The sequence below is a fragment of the Dasypus novemcinctus genome, chromosome 15, assembly GCF_030445035.2.
Source record: "Dasypus novemcinctus isolate mDasNov1 chromosome 15, mDasNov1.1.hap2, whole genome shotgun sequence".
NCBI lineage: Eukaryota > Metazoa > Chordata > Mammalia > Cingulata > Dasypodidae > Dasypus > Dasypus novemcinctus.
The window spans coordinates 65,182,296-65,208,386 of NC_080687.1; the positions used below are offsets into that span (position 1 = coordinate 65,182,296).

Consider the following 26,091-nt stretch of genomic DNA (forward strand, 5'->3'; position numbering starts at 1 on the left):
GCTTATAAAAAGAAAAAGAATTACAGGTAAACTTAAGTTCTCTATATTTTCCTCACTGCTCCTATACCATCTCCCTAGATATAATCATGAATTTATTATGTTTCTATAACATTTTTTTTAAAAACAATTTTACTGGTACATATTAGTAAAGTACAAATCTGTCCAAAGTGTACAATTAATGGTATCTGGTATAATCACATAGTTGTGTATTCATTACTTCAATCACTATTACAGCATTTTCAGTACTCCAATAAGAAAAAGCAAAAAACAAACAAAAAACCTCATCATCTCTCAGTCTCTCTATGCTTCCACTGATGTATAGAGCTGCTATTGTTTTTGTCTCTCTAGTTCATTTGTATTTTCACTTTTTAAAAAGTCTTATATAAGCAATATTACCCATATTTGTAATTCACATGAGGTTTCACTATGTTGTATTATGTTACATTTTTTAGCTTTCTTTCTAGTTATACATATCCTTAAGACTTTCCCTTTCAACAGCTGTCATACTCATATAGCTCTGTTAGTTACAAACACCATGATGTGCTTTAACCATTTCTATTCATTTCAATGATTCACACACATCCCTTTTTACCTTTTTACAGATTAACCCTCAGCTTTCCATTCTCTACTCTCATTCTATTTTGTGGTGACCTGTATTCTAATTAGTAATTCCATGAGTTTACACAATATATTTAGGTCACAACAGCATAGACATACAGTATTGGTTCTCTTTTGTCTGGCTGCTTCACTCAACATAATGTTCTCTAGTTTCATCGTGTTGTCATATGCTTCACAACTTCATTACTTTATACAGCTCCATAAAATTCCATTGTGTGTATTCTCCACAACTTGTTTATCCATGCATCATTTTATGGACACCTGGGTTTTTTCCAGCTTTTGGCAATCACGACTAACGCCTCTATGAACAAGTGTGCAGATTCCTGTTCATGCCACTGCTCTCAGTTCTTCTGGGTATATACCTAGTAATGGTATTGCAGGGTCACATGGAAGTCTATATTCAACTGTCAAACAGTCCTCCATAGTGGCTGTAACATTCTGCAGTCCAACCAACAGTGAGTAAGTGTTTCTATCTCCCTATATCCTCTCCAAAAGTTGTAGTTTTCGGTCTTTTTAATAGTGACCATTCTAATGGGAGTGAACTGATATTTCATTGTAGTTTTGATTTGCAATTCCCTAATAGCTAGTGATGTTGAACATTCTTTCATGTGGTACTCAACCATTTGTATTTCTCCTTTGGACAAATGTCTATTCAAGTCTTGTGCCTATTGGGTAGTTTGTCTTTCTATTGTTGAGTTATCTCTTTATGGATCATAGATATTAAACCCTTATCAGATGTGTGATTTCCAAATATCTTCCAGCCATGGAGCTGGTTGCCATTTCACCCTTTTGACAAAGGCCTTTAAGATGAAAAAGTGTTTACTTTCAGGTGTTCCCTTTTATCTATTTTTCCTTTAGTTGCTTGTGCTTTGAGTGTAATGTTTAAGAAACTATTGCCTACCAAAAGATCTTGAAGATGTTTTCCTACATTTTCTTCTAGGAGTTTTATGGTTGTTGCTTTTATAGTTAGGTTCTTCATCCATTTCGAGTTAATTTTTGTATAAGGTGTGAGAAAGGGGCCCTGTTTCTTTCTTTTGAATATTAATATCCAGTCCTGCTAGCACCATTTGTTGAATAGAATGTTCTGGTCCACCTGGGAGGGTTTCACAGCCTTGTGAAAAAATCACTTGAACATAGATGTGAGGATCTATTTTTGAGTTCTAAATCTTGTTCTATTGGCCAACCTGTCTTTATGCCAGTACCATACTGTTTTTACCACTGTAGCTAAGTAATATGCTTTAAAGTCAGAAAGTGAGAGTTCTGCAACTTTGTTCTTTTTAAAGACATTTTGGGCTATTTTGGGCCCCTTACCCTTCCTAATAAATTTGATAATTTTCTTTTCCATCTGTAAAAAAGAAAAGAAAAGAAAAGAAAGGCTGTTGGGATTATTGGGATTGTGATGTATCTGTAAATCAGTCTGGGTAGAACTGACATCTTAACCATATTTAGTCTCCAGTCTATGAACATGTCATTCCATTTATTTTTCTTCTTCAGTTTCTTTTAGCAATGTTTTATAGTTTTCTGAATCCAGGTTCTTTATGTTCTTGGTTAAGTTTACTCCTAAATATTTGATTCTTTCAGTCGCTGTTATAAATGGAATTTTCCCCTGATATGCTCCTCAGATTGCTCATCAGGAATGTTTAGAAATGCTATTGAATTTTTGCATATTAATCTTCTATTCTGTCATTCTGCTGAACTTGTCTTATAGTTCTTGAGCTTTGTTGTAGATTTTACAGGATTTTTTAGATATAGGATCATAACAAATAATGAAAGTTTTACATCTTCATTTTCTATTTGGATGCCTTTTATTTCTTCATCTAGCCTAATTGCTCTAGCTAGAAATTCTAGCACAATATTGGATAACAGTGGTGATAGTGGGCATCCTTGTCTGGTTCCTGATCACAGCAGGAAAGATGGTCTTTCACCATTGAGTACAATGCTAGCTGTAGGTTTTTCATATATGCACCTTACCATGTTGACAAAGCTTCCTTCTATTCCTATCTTTTGGAGTGTTTTTTTTTCAATCAAGAAAGGGTGATATATTTTGTTAAATGCCCTTTTCTGCATTAATGGAAAGGATGGTGTGATTTTTCTTCTTCAATTTATTAATGTGGTTCATTATATTAATTGATTTTCTTTTGCTGAATCACTCTTTCAACCACCATAATTCACTTGATCATGGTGTATACTTATTTTAATGTGCTTTTCAATTGGTTTGCAAGTATTTTGTTGAGGATTTTTGCATCTATATTCCTTAGAGATATTCATCTGTAATTTTCTTTTTTCGTAATATCTTTTTTTTTTTTTTAAGATTTATTTATTTATTTATTTCTCTCCCCTTCCCCTCCCACCTCTTCCCCCCAACCCCGGTTGACTGTTCTCTGTGTCTACTTGCTGTGTCTTCTTTGTCCACTTCTGTTGTTGTCACGGCACGGGAATCTGTGTTTCTTTTTGTTGCATCTTGTTGTGTCAGCTCTCTGTGTGTGGCGCACCATTCTTGGGCAAGCTGCACTTTCTTTCGCGCTGGGGGTCTCTCCTTACAGGGCACACTCCTTGCGCATGGGGCTCCCCTACGTGGGGGACACCCCTGCGTGGCAGGGCACTCTTTGCGCACAACAGGACTGCGCATGGGCCAGCTGCACACGGGTCAAGGAGGCCCGGGGTTTGAACCACAGACCTCCCATGTGGTAGACGGACGCCCTAACCACTGGGCCAAGTCCGCCGCCTTTTGTAGTATCTTTATCTGGCTTTGGTATTAGGGTGATGTTGGCTTCATAGATGAGTTTTGTAGTGTTTGTTCCTGTTTAATTTTTTGGAAGAGCTTCAACAAGATTGGTATTACAATTCACCTGTGAAGCCATCTGGTCCTAGGCTTTTCATCTTTCGAGTTTTTTTTTTTTTAATCCCTCCCCCACCTTGCAGCTTGCTTGCTGTCTGCTATGTCCATTCGCTGTGCGTTATTCTGCATATCTGTATTTATTATTTTTATTTATCCCCCCCCTGCTGTGGCTTGCTTGTTGTCTGCTCTCTGTGTCCATTCATTGCGTGCTCTTCTGTGTTTTTACTTGTCTCCCTTTTTGTTGTGTCGCCTTGCTGAGTTGGCTCTCTGTGGTGCTTGTGGGCCGGGCGGCACTGTGTGGTGCCTGCAGGCCGGTGGCTCTCTGTGGCATGTGAGCAAGCCTGCCTTCACAAGGAGGCCCAGGACACGAACCCAGTGCCCCATATGGTAGAGGGGACCCCAACTGATTGAGTCACAGTTGTTTCCTGGGAGGTTTTTGATGACTGTTTCAATCTCTTGTGATTGGTTTGTTGAGGTCCTCTACTTCTTCTAGGGTCTGTATAGTTGGCTCGTGTGTTTCTAGGATTTTGTCCATCTTATCAACGTCGTCTGTTTTTTGGCATGCAGTTGTTCATAGTATCCTCTTATGAGCGCTCTTATTTCTATGGCGACAGTGGTAAGTCCCCCCTCTCATTTCTGATTTTATTTGCATCTTCTCTTTTTTCTTTGTAGTCTAGCTAAAGGATTGTTGATTTTGTTGATTTTTCTTTTGTCAGTCTAACGAGGGGACTGCCACGATTTTGTTGATTTGGTTCTTAAAGTACCAACTTTTGGTTATGTTGATTCTATTGTTTTTTTGTGCTTGATTTCATTTATTTCTGCTCTGATCTTTACTATTTCAGTTTGGTTTGGGATTAGTTTGATGTTCTTTTTTCTAGTTCTTCCAGGTGTGCAGTTAAAGCTTTAATTTTAGCTCTTTCTTCCCTTTTTTAATAATGTAAGCATTGAGGACTATAAATTACCCTCTCAGCACTGCCTTTGCAATGACCCATAGGATTTTTTTTTAAAGCAGTACCGGGGATTAACTGGGATCTCATACATGGGAAACAGGGCGCTTAAACAACTGAGCTACATCCACCTCCCCAGATTTTTTTTGTTGAGGTACCAGGACTGGGGATTGAACCCAGGACCTCATATGTGGGAAGCTGGTGCTCAACCACTGAGCCACATTGGCTCCCCCAAGTTGGATTTTTTGTCTGTCTGCTTGTTTGTTTCTTTTGTTTTTAGGAGGTATGGGGGACTGAACCTATGAACTCCCACTTAGGAAGCAGGCGCTTAACCACCTGAGCCATATCCACTCCCTGCAAAATGCTTTTTTTGGTACCAGGGCGAGGGAATGAATCCAGGATCTTGTATGTAGGAAGCTGGCACTCAACCACTGAACCACACTGGCTCCCCTAAGCTGTTTTTTTTGTTTGCTTGCTTGCTGTTTTTGTTTCTAGGAGGCATCAGAAACCAAACTCAGGACCTCCCATGTGGAAGGCAGGCCCTCAACTGCTTGAGCCACATATGCTCCCCCAGCAAAAGGTTTTGGTATGTTATATTCTCATTTTCATTCGTCTCAAGATATTTACTGGGGAAGTGGACTTGGCCCAGTGGTTAGGGCGTCCGTCTACCACATGGGAGGTCCGTGGTTCAAACCCTGGGCCTCCTTGACCCGTGTGGAGCTGACCCATGCACAGTGCTGATGTGTGCAAGGAGTGCCCTGCTACGCAGGGGTGTCCCCCGCGTAGGGGAACCCCACGTGCAAGAGGTGCACTCCATAAGGAGAGCTGCCCAGCGCGAAAGAAAGCGCAGCCTGCCCAGGAATGGCGCCACACACATGGAGAAATAACACAACATGATGCAACAAAAAGAAACACAGATTCCCGGGCTGCTGACAACAACAGAAGCGGACAAAAAAGAACATGCAGCCAATGGACACAGAGAACAGACAACTGGGTCGGGGGGGGGGGAAGGGTAGAGAAATAAATAAATTTTTAAAATTATAAAAAAAAGATATTTACTGAATTCTCTTGTAATTTCTTCATTGGCTCACTGATTATTTAAGATTGTAATGCTTAATTTCCAAATATTTATGAATTATCCCTTCTTCTGATCATTATTGATTTCCAGCTTCATTCCTTCATGACCGGAGAAAGTGTTTTGTATAATTTCAACCTTTTAAAATTTATTGAGACCTGTCCTGTGACCCACATATGGTCTATGATGGAAAAGGATCCATAAGCACTTGGTAAAAATCTACATCCTGCTGTTTTTAGGTATAATGTTCTATAAATGTCTGTTAGGTCCAGTTCATTTATATTATCAAGTTTGCTGTTTATTTATACCCTGTCCAGATGTTCTATCCAATACTGAGAGTGGTGTATTGAAGTCTACAAACTATTATTGTAGAGACATTTATTTTTCCTTCAGTTTTGCCAGTGTTTGCCTCATATACCTTGGGCAACTCAGGTTAGCTGAGAAAATGTTTATTATACTTATTTCTTCTGGTGAATTGCCCCTTTTTATTAGTACATGATGACCTTCTTCATCCCTTATATGTTTTATATTTAAAATTAATTTTGCCCAATATTATAATAGGATCACTACTCCAGACTTTGTCTGGTTACTATTTGTGTGGATTATCTTTTTTTCCACCCTTTAACTTTTAACTTGGTTGTGTCCTCACATCTGTGGTGAGTCTCTTGTAGACAGTATATAGATGACTCATATTTATTTATCCATCCTATCAGTCTACGTCTTTTGATTGGCAAGTTCAATCCATTAACATTCAATATTATTATGGTAAAGGCATTACTTCGTCCATTTTGTCCTCTGGCTTTCCTTTGTCATATCTTACTATTGTTTGTCTTTTTACCTCTCCTAATAATCTTCATTTCTACACTTTAATGCAAGTTCCTCACCCTTGTTTTTTCCTTTCAGGCTGCAGCACTCCCTTTAGTATCTCTTTTAGTTCTCATTTTTTAGTAACATACTCTCCCAGTTTTTGCATGTCTATGAAGGCTTTAAACTCACCCTCATTTTTGATGGACAGTTTTGCTCTACAGAATTCCTAGCTGGCAGTTTTTCCTTTTCAGTCCCTTAAATACATCATACCACTTTCTTCTCACTGCCATGGTTTCTGATGAAAGATCGGCAATTAATCTTACTGAGGCTCCCTTGTGTGTGATGCTTTGCTTTTCTCCTGCTGCTTTCAGAATCTTCTCTAGCTCTGATATTCATCATTCTGAACAGTAGGCGTTTCAGAATAGGTCTATTTGGATTCTGTTTGGGGTGCACTGTTCTTCTTGGATATTGATATTTATCATTAACTGCCTCTTAGAGCAATTCAAATGTTACGTGCCTCTAATGTATTATTAATCTTATCCATTGTGTCTTTCATTCCAATAAGCTATTACTTTCTTTGTAGGCTTCCAAACTGTTGTTTAAGTTCACCCAGTATCTTTGTAATATCCTTTATCTCTTTAGTAATATTTTCCTTCATTTCTTTGGATTGATTTGGGAGATTTGTATGATTATCACTGTTAGTTGTCTTTTTTTTTTTAATTTCTCTTCCCTTCCTTTCCCTCCCCAACCCCCCCATTGTCTGCTCTGTGTGTCCATTTTGCTGCATGTTCCTCTTTGTCTGCTTCTGTTGTTGTCCGTGGCACAGGAATCTGTGCTTCTTTTTGTTGTGTCATTTTGTGTGTCAGCTCTCCATGTGTGCAGCACCATTCCTGGGTAGGCTGAACTTTCATTCGCGCTGGGCGGCTCTCCTTATGGGGCACACTCCTTGTGTGTGGGGCTCCCCTACGCGGGGGATACCTGTGTGGCAGAACACTCCTTGCGTGCATCAGCACTGCGTGTGGGACAGCTCCACACGGGTCAAGGAGTCCCGGGGTTTGAACTGTGGACCTCCCATGTGGTAGACAGACGCCCTATCCACTGGGCCAAGTCTGCTTCCCTGTTGGTTGTCTTTAATACTGTATCTCATAGGAAATTTAGTTTGTTCTTTTGGGTGGGCCATCTCTTCCTGTTTCCTATATGACTTGTAATTTTTTGCTGATGTCTAGGCGTCTGAATATGTTGGTGAATTTATTCTCATGATCAATTTCTCTCCCTTGTGCACCTTCTTACCCCCATGGCTCTTCTTTGATTTTTAGTTCAACATACTCTGAGTCTTTAAAATTGCCCAATTTAAGTAATCAAAATTGGGTCAGGGACTCACTAATGGGGTGCTGATTTCCTCCCAGGAGTTGGGACTAAAGACAGACCTAAAATTAATTGTTTTCCTTACAGTTTCCTAGCTAGCCAGCAGACGTTGCTCATTGGTGAACCTTTCTATGGAGGGGTTTTTTAAACCTCCACTTGCCAATGTGTCTGGTCTGGCCAGCGCTAAGATTCAAACTGGACTCTGCTGGCTGAATTCACTGAAGAGAAACCACTCTCTGCCCTCCGACACACCATCCTTCCAAAGAAGAAATACAAATAGCAAAAAACACATTAAAAATGTTCAACATTAATAATGATTAGGGAAATGCGAGTCAAAACTACAATGAGATATTATTTCACACCTATCAGAATGGCCACTCTTAAAAAGACAGGGATCGGGAAGCGGACTTGGCCCAATGGATAGGATGTCCACCTACCACATGGGAGGTCTGAGGTTCAAACCCCGGGACTCCTTGACCCGTGTGGAGCTGGCCCATGCGCAGTGCTGTTGTGTGCAAGGAGTGCCATGCCATGCAGGGGTGTCCCCCACGTAGGGGAGCCCCACTTGCAAGGAATGCGCCCCATACAGAGAGCCGCCCAGCGCAAAAGAAAGTGCAGCCTGCCCAAGAATGGCGCCGCACACACGGAGAGCTAATGTAACAAAAAGAAACACAGATTCCTCGTGCCACTGATAAGGATAGAGGCAGTCACAGAAGAACACAGCAAATGGATACAGAGAGCAGACAACGGGGGAGGAGGGGAAAGGGGAGAGAAATAAATAAATAAATCTTAAAAAAAAAAAATAGACAGAGATATACAAGTGTTGGAAAAGATGCTGAATTAGGCAAAGGGGTGCTGATGCAAAATACCAGAAATCTGTTGGTATTTAGAAGGTATCTATCTGGGGTAGAAGCATATAGTCACAAGGCCGTAATGCATAAATTACTCCCCTCACCAAAGTCTACCGCCACATGTTGGAACAAGATGGCTGCTGAAGTCTGCAAGGGTTCAGCCTCCCTCTTCCTCTTAAGGATCCATGATCCCAGATTCTTCCAGTATCAGCTGTAGGCTGGGATAAGTCTTATCTTCTCTCAGGGCTTGTTCCTCTCGGGCTCAGCTGCTCTGTTCTCTCTACAAGGCCAAATGTAGAGTATCAGGCTCTCTCTCTTCCTGGGGCTCTGCCGTTGTCTATGGAGCCATCTCTATTCCTCTGTGTTTACTTCCCAGGGTTCCAACATCAAAAAACTCCACCTAACTCCTCTGCCATTTAGTTTTCTCTGTGAGTTCCCACCCACCAAGAGAGCAAGGACTCAACATCCCACTGTCATGGCCCAATCAAAGCCTTAATCACAACTCAAACAAGTAAATGTGAAACCTTTGAATCCAATACTATGCAATATGACCAGTGAAACAGACCAGATTACAAACATAATCCAATATCTATTTTTGGATTTCATAAACAAGATCAGATTGCTACAGATGTGGAGAGATAGAACACTTATTCACTGTTGGTAGGAATGTAAAATGGTACAGCCACTGTGGAGGACTGTTTGGCAGTTCCTAAGGAAGTTGAATATAGATTTCCCACATGACACTATAATACCACTACCAGATACATAATCAGAAGAACTGAGAGCAGTGACACAAACAGATATCTGCATACCGATGTTTATAGTGGTGTTATTCACAACTGCCAAAAGTTGGAAACAACCCAATTGTCCATCAAATGATGAATGGATAAACAAACTGTGGTGTATTCACATGATGGAATATTATGCAGCTATAAGAAGAAATGAAGTCGTGAAGCATAGATGAACCTGGAGGACATTATGTTGAGTGAAGCAAGCCAGACACAAAAGGACAAATGCTGTATGACTGTATTACTATGACCTAAATACATTGTGTAAATTATTGTATGGTTCCATTTATATAAAATATAAATATAAATCAGTTTATAAAGGTGAATTTAGATTAGTGGTTAGGTAGGGCTGGAAAAGGCATGCTAAGTGGTGCAGAGTTTTTCTTTTCGGAGTAATGAAATGGTTTTAAAATTTTTGTGGTGAGGAATGCACAACATTGTAATTATACTAAAAGCCATGGATTATACACTTTGGACAGAACTGTATGGTATGCAAATATATCTCAGTAAAATTGATTAATTAATAAATAAGTAATTGTGCAAGAATAGCCAGAAATAACAGCTATGTAAAGCAGGGGAAACAGAGAGAGATTGAAAGGTGAAGAGCTTTCTTTTATTTGTTCATGATTTTTGTTATTATTGAAATAATGAAAATGCTCTAATAATGATTAAAGTGATGAATACACAACTATGTAATTATACCAAATACCACTGCTTGTATACTTTGGGTAAACTATGTGCTTTATTAATATGTACCAATAAAAATAACTGTATTTTTTTTTTTAAAGATTCATTTTTTATTTATTTCTCTCCCCTTTCCCCCTCCCCCCCCAGTTGTCTGCTCTTTGTGTCCATTTGCTGTGTGTTCTTCTGTGACCGCTTCTAGCCTTATCAGCAGCACCAGGAATCTGTGTTTCTTTTTGTTACATCATCTTGTTGTGTCAGCTCTCCGTGTGTGTGGTGCCATTCTTGGGCAGACTGCATTTTCTTTTGCACCGGGCAGCTTTCCATATGGGGCGCGCTCCTTGTGCATGGGGTTCCCCTACATGGGGGACACCCCTGAGTGGCATGGCACTGCTTGTGCGCATCAGCACTGTGCATGGGCCAGCTCCACACGCACGGGTCAAGGAGTCCCAGGGTTTGAACCGCGGACCTGCCATGTGGTAGGCGGATGCCCTATCCATTGGGACAAGTCTGCTTCCCCATAATTGTATTTTTTTAAAAAGAAACAAAAAAATACTTTGTCATTTTTAAAAAAGCTTTGAAAGTATGTTTTTTAAAAATTTTATTTTATTAATATTTATACCCCCCTCCCTTGTTATTGTTTTGTGCTTGCTGTCTGTTCTCTGTGTCCATTCATCTCCCTTTGTTGTGTCATCTTGCTATGCCAGCTCTCCATGGTGTGGGCTGTCACTTCTCCACCGCATGGGGCAGCTTGCCTTCACCAGGAGGCCCCAGGAATCGAACCTGGGGCGTCCTCTATGGTGGATGGGACCCCAATCGCTTGAGACACATCTTTTTCCCTTATTTTATTGAATGGATCAATTAATTACTTTTTCACTCCCTTCTTCTCATATATCATGCATTTTATTTGGATGCCCCTCAGCTTTTGTTTGTATGATGTTTGCTCATGATTATATTCAGATTAAGCACTTTGGGCAGGAATACCACAGAAGTGATAATGTGTCTTCAGTATATCACATGAAAAGGCACATGATGTCAGTTCATCCCATTTTTGATGATATTGAGTTTGATGACTTGACTAAGGTAATGTCTTCCTGAGTTTTCAACTGTAAAGGTTGCAATTAATAAGTAATCTGTGGGGAGATACTTTGAGATTGCATAAATAATCTGTTTCCTAACATACTTTTATCCAATGGTTTTAGCTTCTATTGATAATTCTGAATCAATTATGACTATAAGGGATACAAAACAATAAGTTTCTAAATCTATTATTTAGAAATATACACAGTTACTATACACAGTTACTGGTGGGTATTCTACTTTAAAGATCCTCTCTATTTACTAGTAGTATGCATTCAAGAATTCTTATTTTATTGAATGGATTCTTGAATTACTGCCATTATCCATTCTAATGTACAAGTACTATATTTGCCATTGGAAACCCCTTCAAATTGCCTATTGTGGTACTGTCTGGAATCAGAGGAATCAGTATGAGTTCATCCACAGTGCATTAAGCCATACTTTCCCCTAACACCCAGTACCACTGCCTACTGAAAGTACCTAGAAACAGTGACCTAAGTAGCAATGACCACAGCATCCAGATCTTAATTTCTAAATTCCATTCCTCACTAAAGGGTACCAGGATTTCTTAGAATAAGGGCTGAGGCAGTGAAAATACACAATAAACCTGGGAACATCAAGTTATGCCAGAAAGCAAGGAATTACTAAAATACAATGATGGGACACATGCATTTTGCTTTTTAATATTTAATACTATGTGTTTAACTTATCCATAGAGATATATCCACATCTAATTTACTGATTTTAACTGCTATAGACAACTGCATTGCAGAAATGACCATTTATTTTCCATCCCTCTTTGAAAAGCATTTGAATTCTTTCTAATAATGATGCAATTAACATCCTTATACTGTTCTCTTTTGCATATTTGTGAGAATTTCTCAAGGGAATAAAAGTGAGTTAAGTTTACCTTAAATTTTTGTGATCTGTCCATTTTTTAAAAACTAAGTTCTATTAAGCCATTTGGCTGTTGTAATTTTTTAAAACGTATTTTAATCAAGATCCTAAGTTTTGTTATTTACGTTATAGCTATTTTTCCTGGTCTCCTGCTTATCTTTTAACCTAGTTTTCATTGTCTTTGGTGGTATAAAAATTGTGATTTTTATTATTCATTTTTTCATTTATAATTCATGTTTCTATGTCTTAAGGAATCTTCCTTTACATATAGTTAAAAAGATAATTTCACATATATTCTCATAGTTTGAAGTTGTTTTCCCACTTAGGTCTTTAATCTGTCTGGGGCTCTAGTTTGGGATATGGAATGAGGTAATGATCAAATTTCTTTTTTCCATAGCCAATCTTTACAACTTCATTCACCATACTTTCCTCCGTGCTTAGTCACGCCTACTTTTATCTTGTACCAATGCCCCAAATATTTAGGACTTTTAGAGGGCTCTCTATTCCAAAGTACTGAATTACTTATACTGAATTAATTAATATTAAAGTCTTAACTCCTATACCTTTATAATAAATACTGATATTTGGAAGGGTCTGCTTATTCTATCAGTTTTTAAGAGAGGTATATTACAATTTCTAACAATTTATTCTTGTCATTCTGTCACTTTTTATTTTATATATTTCTAGACTATTTTGTCAAGAGAAATAAGTCTATGATTGTAATTTCTTCCTGGTCAGTTGTTCCTTTTATTACTTTACAGTATTCCCTTTTTCAGCATCCTCTTATTTTTCACCTTTTCAGAATTTTTGTATAAAGTATGTCTTTTAACAGCAGCATATAGGTGAATTTTTAAAACACAGGATGGTAATTTTTTTTTCCGGTAATTATTTTTTAATATATGAGTTTCACCAATCTATACTTCTTTTAATTACTATTATGAATTATGCCATCTTATTTTTCAAAAAATCAGCCAGTATATAATTATGTTTACCTATGTATTTTGCCAATTTCTGTTCACACTGCATTTCATACTTATTTCTTCTTTGTTATTGGTTAACTTTTTGTCTTGCTCAAGTACATCATTTAGTCATTCTTTCCATAGTTTTGGGTATATAGACTTTGTATTTCTGAAGTTGAGGTTATCTTTATTTTATACTTAACTCTTGAACGATTAAGTTGGGGTGATACAGGGTCTGAAGGTGAAGGTATTTACCCTTGCTACTTTGGAGATATGCTATTTTCTTCTAACATGTTACTGGTAAAGAAAAGTCTGCTATTACTAACTGTTGCTGTTTGGTGGATAATGCCATTCTTTCTCTGGGAGCTTTTGATTTTCACTTTATCCCTCATATTCTATAGATTCACTAGACTACATGTAAGAGTAGATTTATATTTATTAAAGGTTTGACACTTGTGTACTTTGATTGTGAGTGCTCATTCTTCAATTCTAGAAAAAACCTTTTCAAATGTGTTTTCCTGTCATTCCTTCTTTTCTTTTTTAGAATTCTTATCAATGTATTAGGAAGACTCTAAGCCTAACTCTCATATGTTTCTACTGCTCTTTCATTATTATATTCATTTTATCTCTGGGCTCTGTTCTGAGAGCATTCCATATTCTAATTCATCAATTCACTTTTCAGCTATGTTCATGCATTTGTCCATTAACTTTTTTCCTTCAATTATAGCATTTTTACTTCTGGGATTTTTAAGTGGTTCCTTTTTGTATTTATCTATTTTGTTTCACGTTTCTTGTTTTGTTTAATAAATTTCCTGTTTCTCTTTATGGATATTATTCATTTCTTTATATTTCTGAGAATCTTAGACATAATTTTTCTGTTATTTTAATTTACAGTGACCAATTCCTTATTATTCATTTTGTCTGCTGGGATAAACTGCATTAGTTCTCCTCATTCATGTTAGTATTAATTTACAGGCTCATCTTGGACTTTGTGGATTGCTTTCCTTTTTACTTCCCCTCCTTCCTAGTAGTTCAGCTGCTACCTGGTTCCAACAGCCTCCTGTCCAGAACCAAGTTTTATTTGGCTTAGAGTGCCTTCTCACAATGCGATATTATGATCAAGTCTTTTAGTCCATACGAGACTTGGCTTAGGTCCTGGTTGTGAAACTCTTTATTGCTTCCAGCTTTCCTAGGTATGTAACTTAATGTAAGCCATCACCTCAGGAAAATAAGGCAGCTTTCTCAGTCTTTCCCCACAAAGTTAGGACGCTTTGACCCTATGCCTGATTTCAAGTATGTTTCTCATTTTTAAATATCATTATCCCACATGATTAAAATTCCCAGCTGCTTTTGAACTTCCTTGACACATGGACCCCAAAATGTTCAGTTTTAGTTCCTTTTGCCCGAGTTAGTTTTTTCACTTCATTTCTAGCACATGAAGATATTTATCATGCTTTTTATCAGGTCTATTTTTTCCTTCTAAGTTTTCACTATTGAAAATGCAAATATATAAACATAGACATGCAAAATAAACCCCCATGTTCCCAGCACCAGTTTCAGTAATTATCAACTCATGACTATGTCTTCTATCCTCCATCCATGCCTCCCTGGATTATTCTGATGGCTAAGCTTTTTAGTTTTCTCTTTTTATATTTCATCTATCATTGCCATAAGTTTATAGTGACAGAGGGGACATCAAAATACCAAATCATAGTATCATCTTACCATCACCATCTACCTCATTTTTTAAATGCTTCTTTTGAAATACAGCTTTTTTCTAAGAGTTTACTAAGTATAGTGCTTTGGATTCTAAGTCTTTATCTCTAATACTCATTGTATATTGGCCTAATAATACATACCACAAATCAATCATGGTGGTAGTAGAAGCACCACATTTGTATTTATGCATCCTTGCAAATTTATTAATGGCGTTATATAATTTATAAAGCATTCAGTCATTCACTCAACATGTATTCATTGAGTGACTACTGTAGTTCAAGTATTAATTTAGGTACAGGTAGATATAGCTATGAACAGTAATGGAAAAGTGTCTCTAAACAAACTTAAAACCTTTCATAAATATTTCTTTATATGATCCTCTTAGTTTATATAGTGCAGTGTATTAACACCATCACAAAGATGGCAAAACTAGGCTCAGAATGATAAGAGATTTACCTAGGAATATACAGCTAAGTAGAGTTTCATTAAATTAATGCACACACACAACAGAAAAGTATACTCTGGTTAAAGGAAAATTATTTACCATAATTACTTAGTATACATTTTATAATACACTGGACACAAACATATTCTCAGAGAGTTATTTTCCAAAAGAGCATGTACCTTTTGTCAGAAAGCAGTAGTTGAAAAAACTTAAGGAAAAACTGTGGAGTATTTAAATTGATTCCATTGAAAAAAAAATCACCAAGAACCATTAAAAATATTTATACATGAGGTATTTTATTGGGTTCCTATCTTTAAAGACTTTACAATTTAAAAGATAGCAGGGGGAAACGGACTTGGTTCAGTGGTTAGGGCGTCCGTCTACACATGGGAGGTCTGCGGTTCAAACCCCGGGCCTCCTTGACCCGTGTGGAGCTGGCCCATGCGCAATGCTGATGCGCACAAGGAGTGCCCTGCCACGCAGGGGTGTCCCCAGCGTAGGGGAGCCCCATGCGCAAGGAGTGCACCCATAAGGAGAGCCGCCCAGCGCGAAAGAAAGTGCAGCCTGCCCAGGAATGGTGCCGTCCACACTTCCCATGCTGCTGACGACAACAGAAGTGGACAAAGAAACAAGACGCAGCAAAATAGACACAGAGAACAGACAACCGGGGGTGGGGGAGGGGAATTAAATAAATAAATAAAATCTTAAAAAAATAAATAAATAAAAGATAGCAGGACCATCTAAATAAAAGAAAAACAGTCAAAATAAAAATTCAACCTAAAGACCAATAAACAAATCTCCCAAACCACATTGCTTTTGTACAATGAAGAAGACACGAAAAAGAATTAACATTGTTGATGGTTACTGTAATATTTTTGCAGCAGTGACAAAAAAGATACTATATCAATTCTAAGAGACAACTACAAGGGTAAAACGGGATTTTTTTCTTTTGAAGTAATGAAAACGTTCTAAAATTGATTGAGATGATGACAGCACAACTCTGTGATGAAAATGAGTCAGTGAGTGTGCACTTTCAGTGGACTGTTCATAACACAGGGCTGTACAACACAGGGAATCTGGTGGTAGAAGATGAACTATGGTTAACTGGACAATAATGAGAATGAACTATAACAAATGAATAATAATAACACAGGGTGTTGTAATTGGGTGGGTTGGGGGAAAAAATATACCAAATGTAAGATATTAGCTATAGTTAGTAGCAATATTTTTCTAATGCTATTTCATAGTTTGTAACAAAAACTTCAAACAAACGCAAGGTGTGGTGGCGGGGGGCTGTATGGGAGCCTTGGATGATAATATGCAGGTTTGTTTTGTAAGTTTACAACTTTTACTATATACTTATGTTTATGTATGTCCATGTATGAATGATATACTTCAGTAAAATTTTATATAAAAAAACAACCAACAATGTTGATGGTAATAATTCAGATGACTAATGTTAAGCATAATAACTACTTACCTTTTGACTCTATCATAGTTCTCCTGACGGTAGTCACCTTGCTGAATTAATTGTTTTGTGTCTGCTAATTCTAAGGCCAAACGTTGACATCTAATTTGAAGCTGAGAGCAATTTCTTCGCTCTTCCTCATATTTCTATAAATCAAAAGAATAATAAAACATTTAAAACTAAATATGGTGACAAATTCTGTACTGAATTTTTCTGTTAAGCTGTGAAAATCCTTGTAATTAAAAAAAAATCCTTGATTTGTCTACTTGAGTTTTTTCTCTCCGTAAAGACAGGTAATCTTAAACTACAGAGTAGTCTGTAAGTTCTCTGCAAGTCTTTTGTTTAAAACCTAAGCTTTGTTTCTCATAGAAAAATATGACAACTATACTTTGGTTCCTAGAATAATATATGATTATAAATGTCTAATAACTTTTTTCAACATTTACTGAGTTACTATTATGTGCGAAAGATACAGAATAAAACAGTCCCTTTATTTGAGGACCTCATAATTTAGCGATGAAGAACCACATGAATATCAGACATCTGCAATAAAAAATATTTACTGCAGGGATTAATCATACAGTTTCAACTGTGGTCTTCAGCAAAAAGAAAAGAAAAGAAATTTTGTGGCATTCAGGTCATATCTCTACATTGGTCTCCCTTCTACTGACCATACCAGTAACACCTAAGAAAGGGCTTATTTAGATATGAGAAGTGGTGGAAATGAAAACTCACAAGGTGGTTTACAAGCCTGGCTCTGCTTACAACAAGCTTCCTTTCTCACTGATGGTCATGTTCACATTTCACCCTCCAACGCTAATGGTTATCTGAAGTTCTCTTAATCCATCATGCTTCTTCTAAACCTCAAGGTTTTTTGGACATGCTGTTTCTACTGCCTGAATACCTGCATATAAAATGAGTATGTGCCTCCTTCAGAGCACTGACCTCACTGTTATTATTTATTTAGATTTCTAAATACCTCACCAGAGTATAAACATCTTCAGGACAGGGACTTAATTTTGTTCATGCATGGATCTCCATCACTTTACAAAGTACGTAGCATACAGTAAGAATGAAATAAATACTTTTGAATAATTAGAAATACATGAATATGGAAATGGTGGGGGGAGGGTGGGGAAGAAGGACACCGGATTGTGTCCCTACTCCTTTTCTTCCTTTGAATTTGCTGTATCTTGCAACCAACTATCCACTCTTCATGTTCAAAAACAATTTGTATCAAGTCAAGTAAGTTGCTGACCAGCTAAGTATCGTCATATTCATTCCAAAATATTGACTGAATTATTTCTAATTCTGGTCCTGGGCTAGGTACTATAGATACAAAGATGAGTAAGACACAGTGTTTGGCTTCTTTAAACTATTAAACATAACTCTAAAATGTTTCCTTCCAAATTTCTATTAAACAGCTGTGTGAGATGTGTAATTCTGGTAAAACTGTATTCAGCATGTTTTGCTGTAGTATAGTATTACATTTATCTTCTACATTGAGGATCTCTATTAAAATGGAATGTTGCTATTGGACTTATTACAGGATTATATAGCTCAGCCCTGGTAACTTCCAATCTACCGGCTCTATGAATTTGTCTATTTGTTTCAAGGTCCATCCATGTTGTAACACATAGCATAACTTCATTCCTTTTTAGCTAATCGTCCATTGTTGTAGGCATTTTATCAATTTTAAATGAAATTCAAGAATATTTCCAAGTATTTGTAAATAAAACATCTCATCTGAAAAAATAAAATTCCATACAACATGATTGTAGAATATTCTCAAAGCTTTTGAGAAAGACAGTATGAGGGGGACTTCTGTCTCTAGATCTGGGTGGTGGTTAAAGGGATGTGTGTACTTTGCCAAGCTGTGTGTGTGTGTGTGTATATATATATGTGTGTGTGCTTTTATATATATACAGTAGTAAATAGTTTATTTATTAAAGGATATAGGAAATTTTTAAAAAATGTTGCACTACTAATTTGAACCTCTATTTCTTAATATTTCTTTCTTAATGTCTTAATTTCACAGATTATCTATTGCAAGTAAGGAATACGGAGAAATAGAAATGATAAAATCATGAAAGATGTGTACGTAAATGTATTATCTATTTACTTTTCTTGATTAAAATTTTTTTTTAAATTACGGAAGTTGTACGTTTTACAGAAAAATCATGCATAAAATATAGAGTTCCCATATATCACCCTAATATTACATCTTACAGTAGTGTGGTACATTTGTTGCAATTCATGAAAGAACATTTAAATAATTGTACTATTAACTACGGTCATTGTTTACAATACGGTTCACCATTGCATGTTGTAAAAGTCCTGTTGGTTATTTTAAAAATTTTTATTCTAATAACATATATAACCTAAAATTTCCCCTTTAAACCACATTCACATATAAATTCATTGTCATTAATCATATTCACAATGTTGCGCTACCATCAATATCATCCATTACTAAAACTTCCAATCATCCCGAACAGAAACTCTGTACAATTTAAGCCTTAACTCCTCATTCCCTACCCTCACCTGATTCTTGGTTCCCTGAGTCTTTCTTGACCCCAGTATTTAAAGGGCAGCCCCTATCCCTCCCAGACCGTCTCTGTCCCCGCCTGTGTCTGATTTTTCCACAGAGCTCTAATCACCATTTAATAACCCTCTATTTGTCTTTAAAAAAAAAATTTTATTGATACATATTACTAAAGCATAAATCCATCCAAAGTGCATAATCAGTGGTATCTGGTATAATCACACAGTTCTGCAGTCATTACTTCAATCATTATCAGAGCATTTTCATTATTCCAATAATAATAATAAATAAATCTTTAAAAAAATCCAATAGGTTTGTGAAGAAGCAATGTTTTAGAGGTGTGATGCTACAGCTTGTTACTTCAATTCTAACCTTGGATATGTTAAATATATTAAAATATACCGATTTTTGAAGATAAGGAACAGCATTAATATAAGAAACATGAAATTTAACTAAGAATTCAAAGTTTGTTTCCCCCATCTCAATTAAAAAACGTTTTCCTTCAAATGCTTTGTTTTCCTATACCCTGAACCAACCACATCAGAATCCTAGTTTTTATTTAGTAAAAATTGAGATTCTTAATTCCAACTCAGACCAAAATCAGAACCTAGAGAGGTGTCCATGAATTTAAAATGAAAAAATAGATATATTTTTAATTTATTTATTCCACCCCGTTTTTGTTTTTTTTTTTTTAAAGATTTATTATATTTATCCCCCTCCCCTTGCCACTTGCTTGCTGTCTGCTCTCTGTGTCCATTTGAGGTACGTTCTTCTGTTTGCTTGTCTCCCTTTGTTGTGTCATCTTGCTGCACTGGCTCTCCGCAGGCATGGGCCAGCTTGCCTTCACAAGGAGGCCCTAGGAAATGAACCCAGGGCCTCCCATTTGGTACATGGGAGCCCAATCAGTTGAGCCACATTTGCTTCCCCTTCCCCTCCCCGTAGTTTTTTGTGCTGTCTGCTCTGTGTCCATTTGCTGGTGCTTTCTGTGTCTACTTGTCTTCTCTTCTTGTCTTCTCTTTAGGGGGCACTGGGAACTGATCCTGGGACCTCTGATGTGGAAGAGAGGCACTCAATTGCTTGAGCCATCTCAGCTCCCTGGTTTTTTGTGTCTCTCACTGTATCTGCTCTTTGTCTCTTTTGTTGCACCAGGTCACTGCATGGGCCAGCTTGCCATGTGGGCCAGCTCACTTTCACCAGGAGGTCCTGGGAAACGAACCCAGGACCAACCATTTGGTAGACAGGAGCCCAATTGTTTGAGCCACATCCACTTCCCCATGAATCTAAATTTTAAACAGTGCTTATACACTTTAAATACAATGTGAAGAGGCAAATTTATCATTGCTTACTAACGAATTTGTTAAAAACTCTACATAATTACAAGTGATGTGTCTTATTACAGAATTTTAGGCTCATTTGTTAGAAACTTCAGAAAACCAACAGTTAATATTCCCTGAATTATAGAAACCTGAGTAACAAGTATGCATTTTTTTTTCAAGGCCACCTCAGTGTCTATGTGTATTTATCTACAATGTATTTTTAATTTATTTTTAAAGGATATATAGATGACACAAAATGTTACATTAAAAAATACAGGAGGTTCCCATATGTCCCACTCCCCACACACCCCCACTTTTCTCACAAGAACAACTTAGTGTGGTACATTCATTGCATTGATGAATACATTTTGGAGCACTGCTATACAGCATGGATTATAGTTTACATTGTAGTTTATACTCTCTCCCATTGTAGTATATACTCCATGGTTATGGCAGGATATATAATGTCCTGCATCTCTCCCTGGAACATGATTCAGGGCAACTCCAAGTCCTGAAAATGTCCCCATATCACATTTCCTTTCCCTCTCCCTGCCTTCAGCAACTCCTGTGGCCACTATCTTCACATCAAAGATAAAATTTCTTCCATTGCTATAGTCACAATAATTCTATAGTAGAATCCCAGTAAGTCCACTCTAGTCCATATTTTATTCCTCCATCCTGAGAACCCTGGGGTAGCAATGTCCACTCTACTTCTCAATTGAAAGGGGGCCTTGATCCCACACAGCTGATGGATGGGACTCTAGTGCCCACAGCTGTAGACTCTCTCAGTTCCTTGGTCTGGTGGTTGTCCATTCTCACCTCCCTGTCAGCTCACCTAGGTAAGACCAACGAACTGGAGAGTAGGTACTGCAAAACTGCTGAGGCTCAGGGCCCAGTCGGCACATGGACAGCCCAGAGGTTCAAGTCTCCTGGGCAAACACCAACCCCAGTGCCAGTCACAGGTTCAATAAAAGGGACAGAAGAGTCATGTGAAGAGAGGTCACATATGAGCCCAACTCCATCACACTCAGAGCACAAATTCCAAAGTAGGGCCCACTAGCAAGGCACTGAACTCTGGAACCATCTGCCATGACCATAGGACTTGTGCATCTCTGTAGCCCTCAGGAGCACCACTATCTGGGGTTGTCTTTGGCTGTCTATGAGATCCTGCTGAGATGTGCAGAAGTGTGACCCTTCTGACTCATTTTGAAGTCTCTTAGTCATATAAAGTTATTTGTACAAGTATGCATTACTAATATAATACCTCATTTTCACCCAAGTCAAAGTGACTAGATTACTTAACATACGAATACTTAGGAAGAGTGGAAGGGTAGCTTGTAGACTTTTTCTTTTAAACAAGGACATTGCTTTTAAACAAGGACATTATCTTGAACCAAAGTTCTAATAAGAGAAAGTATTTTACCATTCCTGCATTTTCTTAAATGCAGATTCATTAATGCCTTACATTATATTAACATTTCTTTCTTTTGAAATGAAAGAAGCATGTTGGAATAACTACCATAGCCAAACAGCTGCATATAGCTTAGCTGCATGAGATAGATCAAAATTCTGAACTGCTATAAAGAGAATTCATAAGTAGCAAATAAAAGTATCTAGTGCTTATAAAAACATTAAGTATCATACACAAGCTTACATACATAAGCTAAAAATATGCTATATTTAGAGTCTAGATTTATAAATAAAATATTAGTCCTATTTTCCAGTATTAACCTCTAGATATTACTCTAAAATAATTAAAGATTTGGGAAAAAATTATGAAAGAAAATCCCAGAAATCTACTATATTGGACTTTGGGAAGAATGGCTTCTTTTTTAGACTGACTTATATTTCAAAAATCAAGATTCACCTTTTATTACATTTCTAAAATGGTACTCATCTCATAGTTACCACGAACCAGCAGAATATATAAACAAAAGCAGAGTTAAAATAACTATGGAGGGAAGCAGACTTGATCCAGTGGTTAGCGCGTCCATCTACCACATGGGAGATCCGCGGTTCAAACCCCGGGCCTCCTTGACCCATGTGGCGCTGGCCCATGTGGATTGCTGATGCGTGCAAGGAGTGCCCTGCCACACAGGGGTATCCCCCACATAGGGGAGCCCCACGCGCAAGGAAGGCGCTCCATAAGGAGAGCCGCCCAGCGTGAAAGAAAGTTCAGCCTGCCCAAGAAAGGCACACACGGAGAGCTGACACAACAAGATGACGCAACAAAAAGAAACACAGATTCCTGTGCCGCTGATAACAACAGAAGCGGACAAAGAAGAAGATGCAGCAAACAGACACAGAGAACAGACAACCAGGGCGGGGGGGGGGGGGGGGGGAGAGAAATAAATCTTTTAAAAAAGTAACTATGGAACTGTGTGGCTTTAACATTTCTAAATATTTTTGATAGGCATAATTCTGAGGTTGGTGTAATAATTGAAAAACATTTGATCTGAAGAATATATATGCCAGAAAAGGTTTGGTTTTAGTCAGTCTTTCTCCCAGTTATAGATCTGAATTTTACTAAGAAAAAATAGTACTTCATTGGCTGTGGGAAGTCAAACCAAGATAAGGAATATAAACGAATACAAGATAATTTAATGTAATGCTTTGGTCTCTAGATCAAAACTGAAAATATTTTCTGAGTATCACAAAACTTGCTAAAAAATAGATGTGCATATACTGCCACCAAGTGGTTAAAGAAAGTAAGGCCATTGTGGATAAGACAAATTCAAGTGTGAACCAATTTGTAAACAGGGTATTTGAAGATGTCATTATTTAAGATGAGACCCACCAATAAACCAGTATGACTGATGTCCTTACAAGGAGAGAAAATTTGCCACAGGAAATGACAGACAGAGAGAAAGATGACCATGCAATGGAGGTATGAGTTGCAACAAGCCAACAGGTACCATGGAATGCAGGCCACCACCAGAACCTTACAGACTTTAGAGAAAGCATGGCTCTGGAGACACCTGGATTCAGACTTCTACCTTCCAGAACCATGAGATAATATGTTTCTGTTGTTTAAACTAACTTATCTGTGGTACTTCTTTACAGAAGCTCTGGCAAACTAAAACATTGCCCATCTGATACTGCCTAATCTTTATATGTCCTCATTTGGTAAACTCCATAGTAACCTCAGCCCCCCCAACTACCAGATTTTGATTTTTATGCTCTGAACTTCACAGCTTTATATGAAATTCAATAATTGATAAAACATATAAACAAAATTATAAACACTGTTTCAAAAACTGTGTATTTTGTTCAAAGGTATGGTAGTATTTTAAATTTTGTTTCTAATATTTTTCTTAAATATATCTAACATATCATCATCCATGGTGAACAAAGCAAAACAGGTTGAGAAAGACAGTCTCCAAAGAAGATAAAACCTATGCAGGAGGCAAAATCTCCTGCATACATTTTTTTTTTAAAGTAGAGAAGTTGTGAACTTACCAAACAATCATGCACATTGTGAAATTCCCATATAACAACTCTCCAACAACACACCGCACCACTGTAGAAAATGTTAGATTATGAGATAATATCATTAGACTATTAACATTAAATATGGCCCATAGTGTACATTTGGCATATTTTTTCTATACCCCCTATTATTAATACAGTATATCTTTGGCACTGACACAAGCCTATTACAGTATTGCTGTAAACTATGGTCCACAGATTACACTAATTGTGTTTTTCCCTGTTTCTCCATATTCCCACAACCCTGCAATAGTACATCCGTTCTAGTTCACAGGACATTCTTGCATTTGCACTATTTTTTTTTTTTTTAAATTTCTTCCCCTCCCCTCAATCCCCCACCATTGTCTGTTCTGTGTCCATTCGCTGTGTGGTTCTTCTATGTCCACTTGCATTCTTGTCAGCAGCACTGGGAATCTGTCTCTTTTTATTGCATCATCTTGCTGTGTCAGCTCTGGGTGTGTGCGGTACTACTCCTGGGCAGGCTGCACTTTTTTCACACAGGGTGCCTCTCCTTATGGGGCACACTCCTTGCGCGTAGGGCTCCCCTACGCGGGGGACACACCTGTGTGGCACAGCACTCCTTGTGCACATCAGCACTGCACGTGGGCCAGTTTACCACATGGTTCAGGAGGCCCTGGGTTTGAACCCTGGACCTCCCATGTGGTAGACAGACGCTCTATCAGTTGAGCCAAATCTGCTTCCCCATTTATACTATTAATCACAATTCTCATCTACCTCTGAATTCACTATACTATTGAGTCCCTAGATTATCCTCTAGTTTTCTTTTAACTGACATTTATACCCTTGGACTACTCTTTTTAGCCACAATCCCATTTATAAACCAGCTGCATTAGTTCTATTAACTATGTGTTACCATCAACTCTATCCACTTCCATCCTTTTACAGTCAGATGAGTGCATATTCTACATATACTAACCATCAGTACTCCTTTTCTCAGCCCTCCTCTTATCCCCTAATAATCTATACTCTAGGTTTTAACTCCATGTGTTTCTTCTTCATATTTAGTTCATGATAATGAAACCATCCAATATTTGTCCTTTTATGTCTGGCTTATTTCATTTAGCAAAATGTCTTCAAGGTTCATCCATATTATCATATGGGTCCCAATTTAATTTCTTCTTTTGGAAGTATAGTATTCCATGCATGTTTATACCACATTTTGTTTATCCATTCAATGGTTGATGGATACTTGGGTGGTTTCCATCTTATGGCAATTGCAAATAATGCTGTTATGAACATTGGTGTGCAAGTGTCTGTTCGCATCAGTTTTCAGTTCTTCTGGATATATTCCTAGTACAGGAATTGCCAGATCATACGGCAGTTCTACATTTAGCTTTCTGAGGAACTTGCCAAACTGTCTTCGGCAGAAGTTTTGCCCTTTTACAATCCCACCAACAGTGAAGGAGTGTTCCTATTTCTCCACATCCTCTCCAGCACTTTTTTTTTTTTTTAAATGATGGCCATTTTAGGCAGTGTGAGATATATCATTGCTTTGATTTGCATTTCTCTAGTAGCTAGAAATACAGGACATTTTTTTCATGTGCTTTTTGCCCATTTCTATTTACTCTTTGGAGAAATGTCTAAGTATTTTGCCCATTTTTAAATTGGAATGCTTCTTCTATTATTGTTGAGTCGTATGGTATCTTTATATAGAATGGAAAACGAACCCTTATTGGATATTAGATTTCCAAAAAATGGCAGTTTGGCATTGTTTATGAATTCCAAAAATAGATACTGGATTATGTTTGTAAAACAGGTCTGTTCTTCTGGGCGTGACTAAACTAAGATTAGGGCTCTGATTGGGCCACGGCAGTAGGATGTTAAGTCCCTGCCCCCTTGGTGGGTGGGGACTGACAGAGAAACCTCACCGCAGAGGAGGGAGGTTGGAGTTTTTGAGTTGGAGCCCCAGGAAGTAAACATGCAGGAGAAGAACAAGAGAAGCTTGGCTGTGAAGCAGAGGCCCTGGGAAGAGAGATGAGCCATTCCTGAAAGTCTACAGCTGGCCTTGTGGAGAGAACAGAGCACTTGAGTCCAGAGAGAAACAAGCCCAGGGTTGAGAGGAACCCAGGAAGCCTGAACCCATGCAGACCTTGGTAGCCATCTTGCTCCAACATGGGGCAACAGACTTTGCTGAGGGAAGTAACTTATTTGTTATGGCCTGGTAACTGTGAGCTTTTA

General features: G+C 37.8%; 1 protein-coding gene across 2 annotated transcripts in view; it reads right to left on the bottom strand.

The window, feature by feature from the left end:
• The window catches only part of PIBF1 (progesterone immunomodulatory binding factor 1), a 273,027-nt gene that overhangs the window by 195,825 nt on the left and 51,111 nt on the right, over positions 1-26,091 (bottom strand). For both annotated transcript variants that reach the window (XR_009180643.2, XM_004468148.5), the window contains exon 6: positions 16,555-16,688. Coding sequence is in view for 1 of the 2 variants with exons in the window: in XM_004468148.5 (XP_004468205.2) it covers positions 16,555-16,688 (134 nt within the window). In the remaining variant the exon portion in view is untranslated. The remainder of the gene's footprint in view (positions 1-16,554; positions 16,689-26,091) is intronic.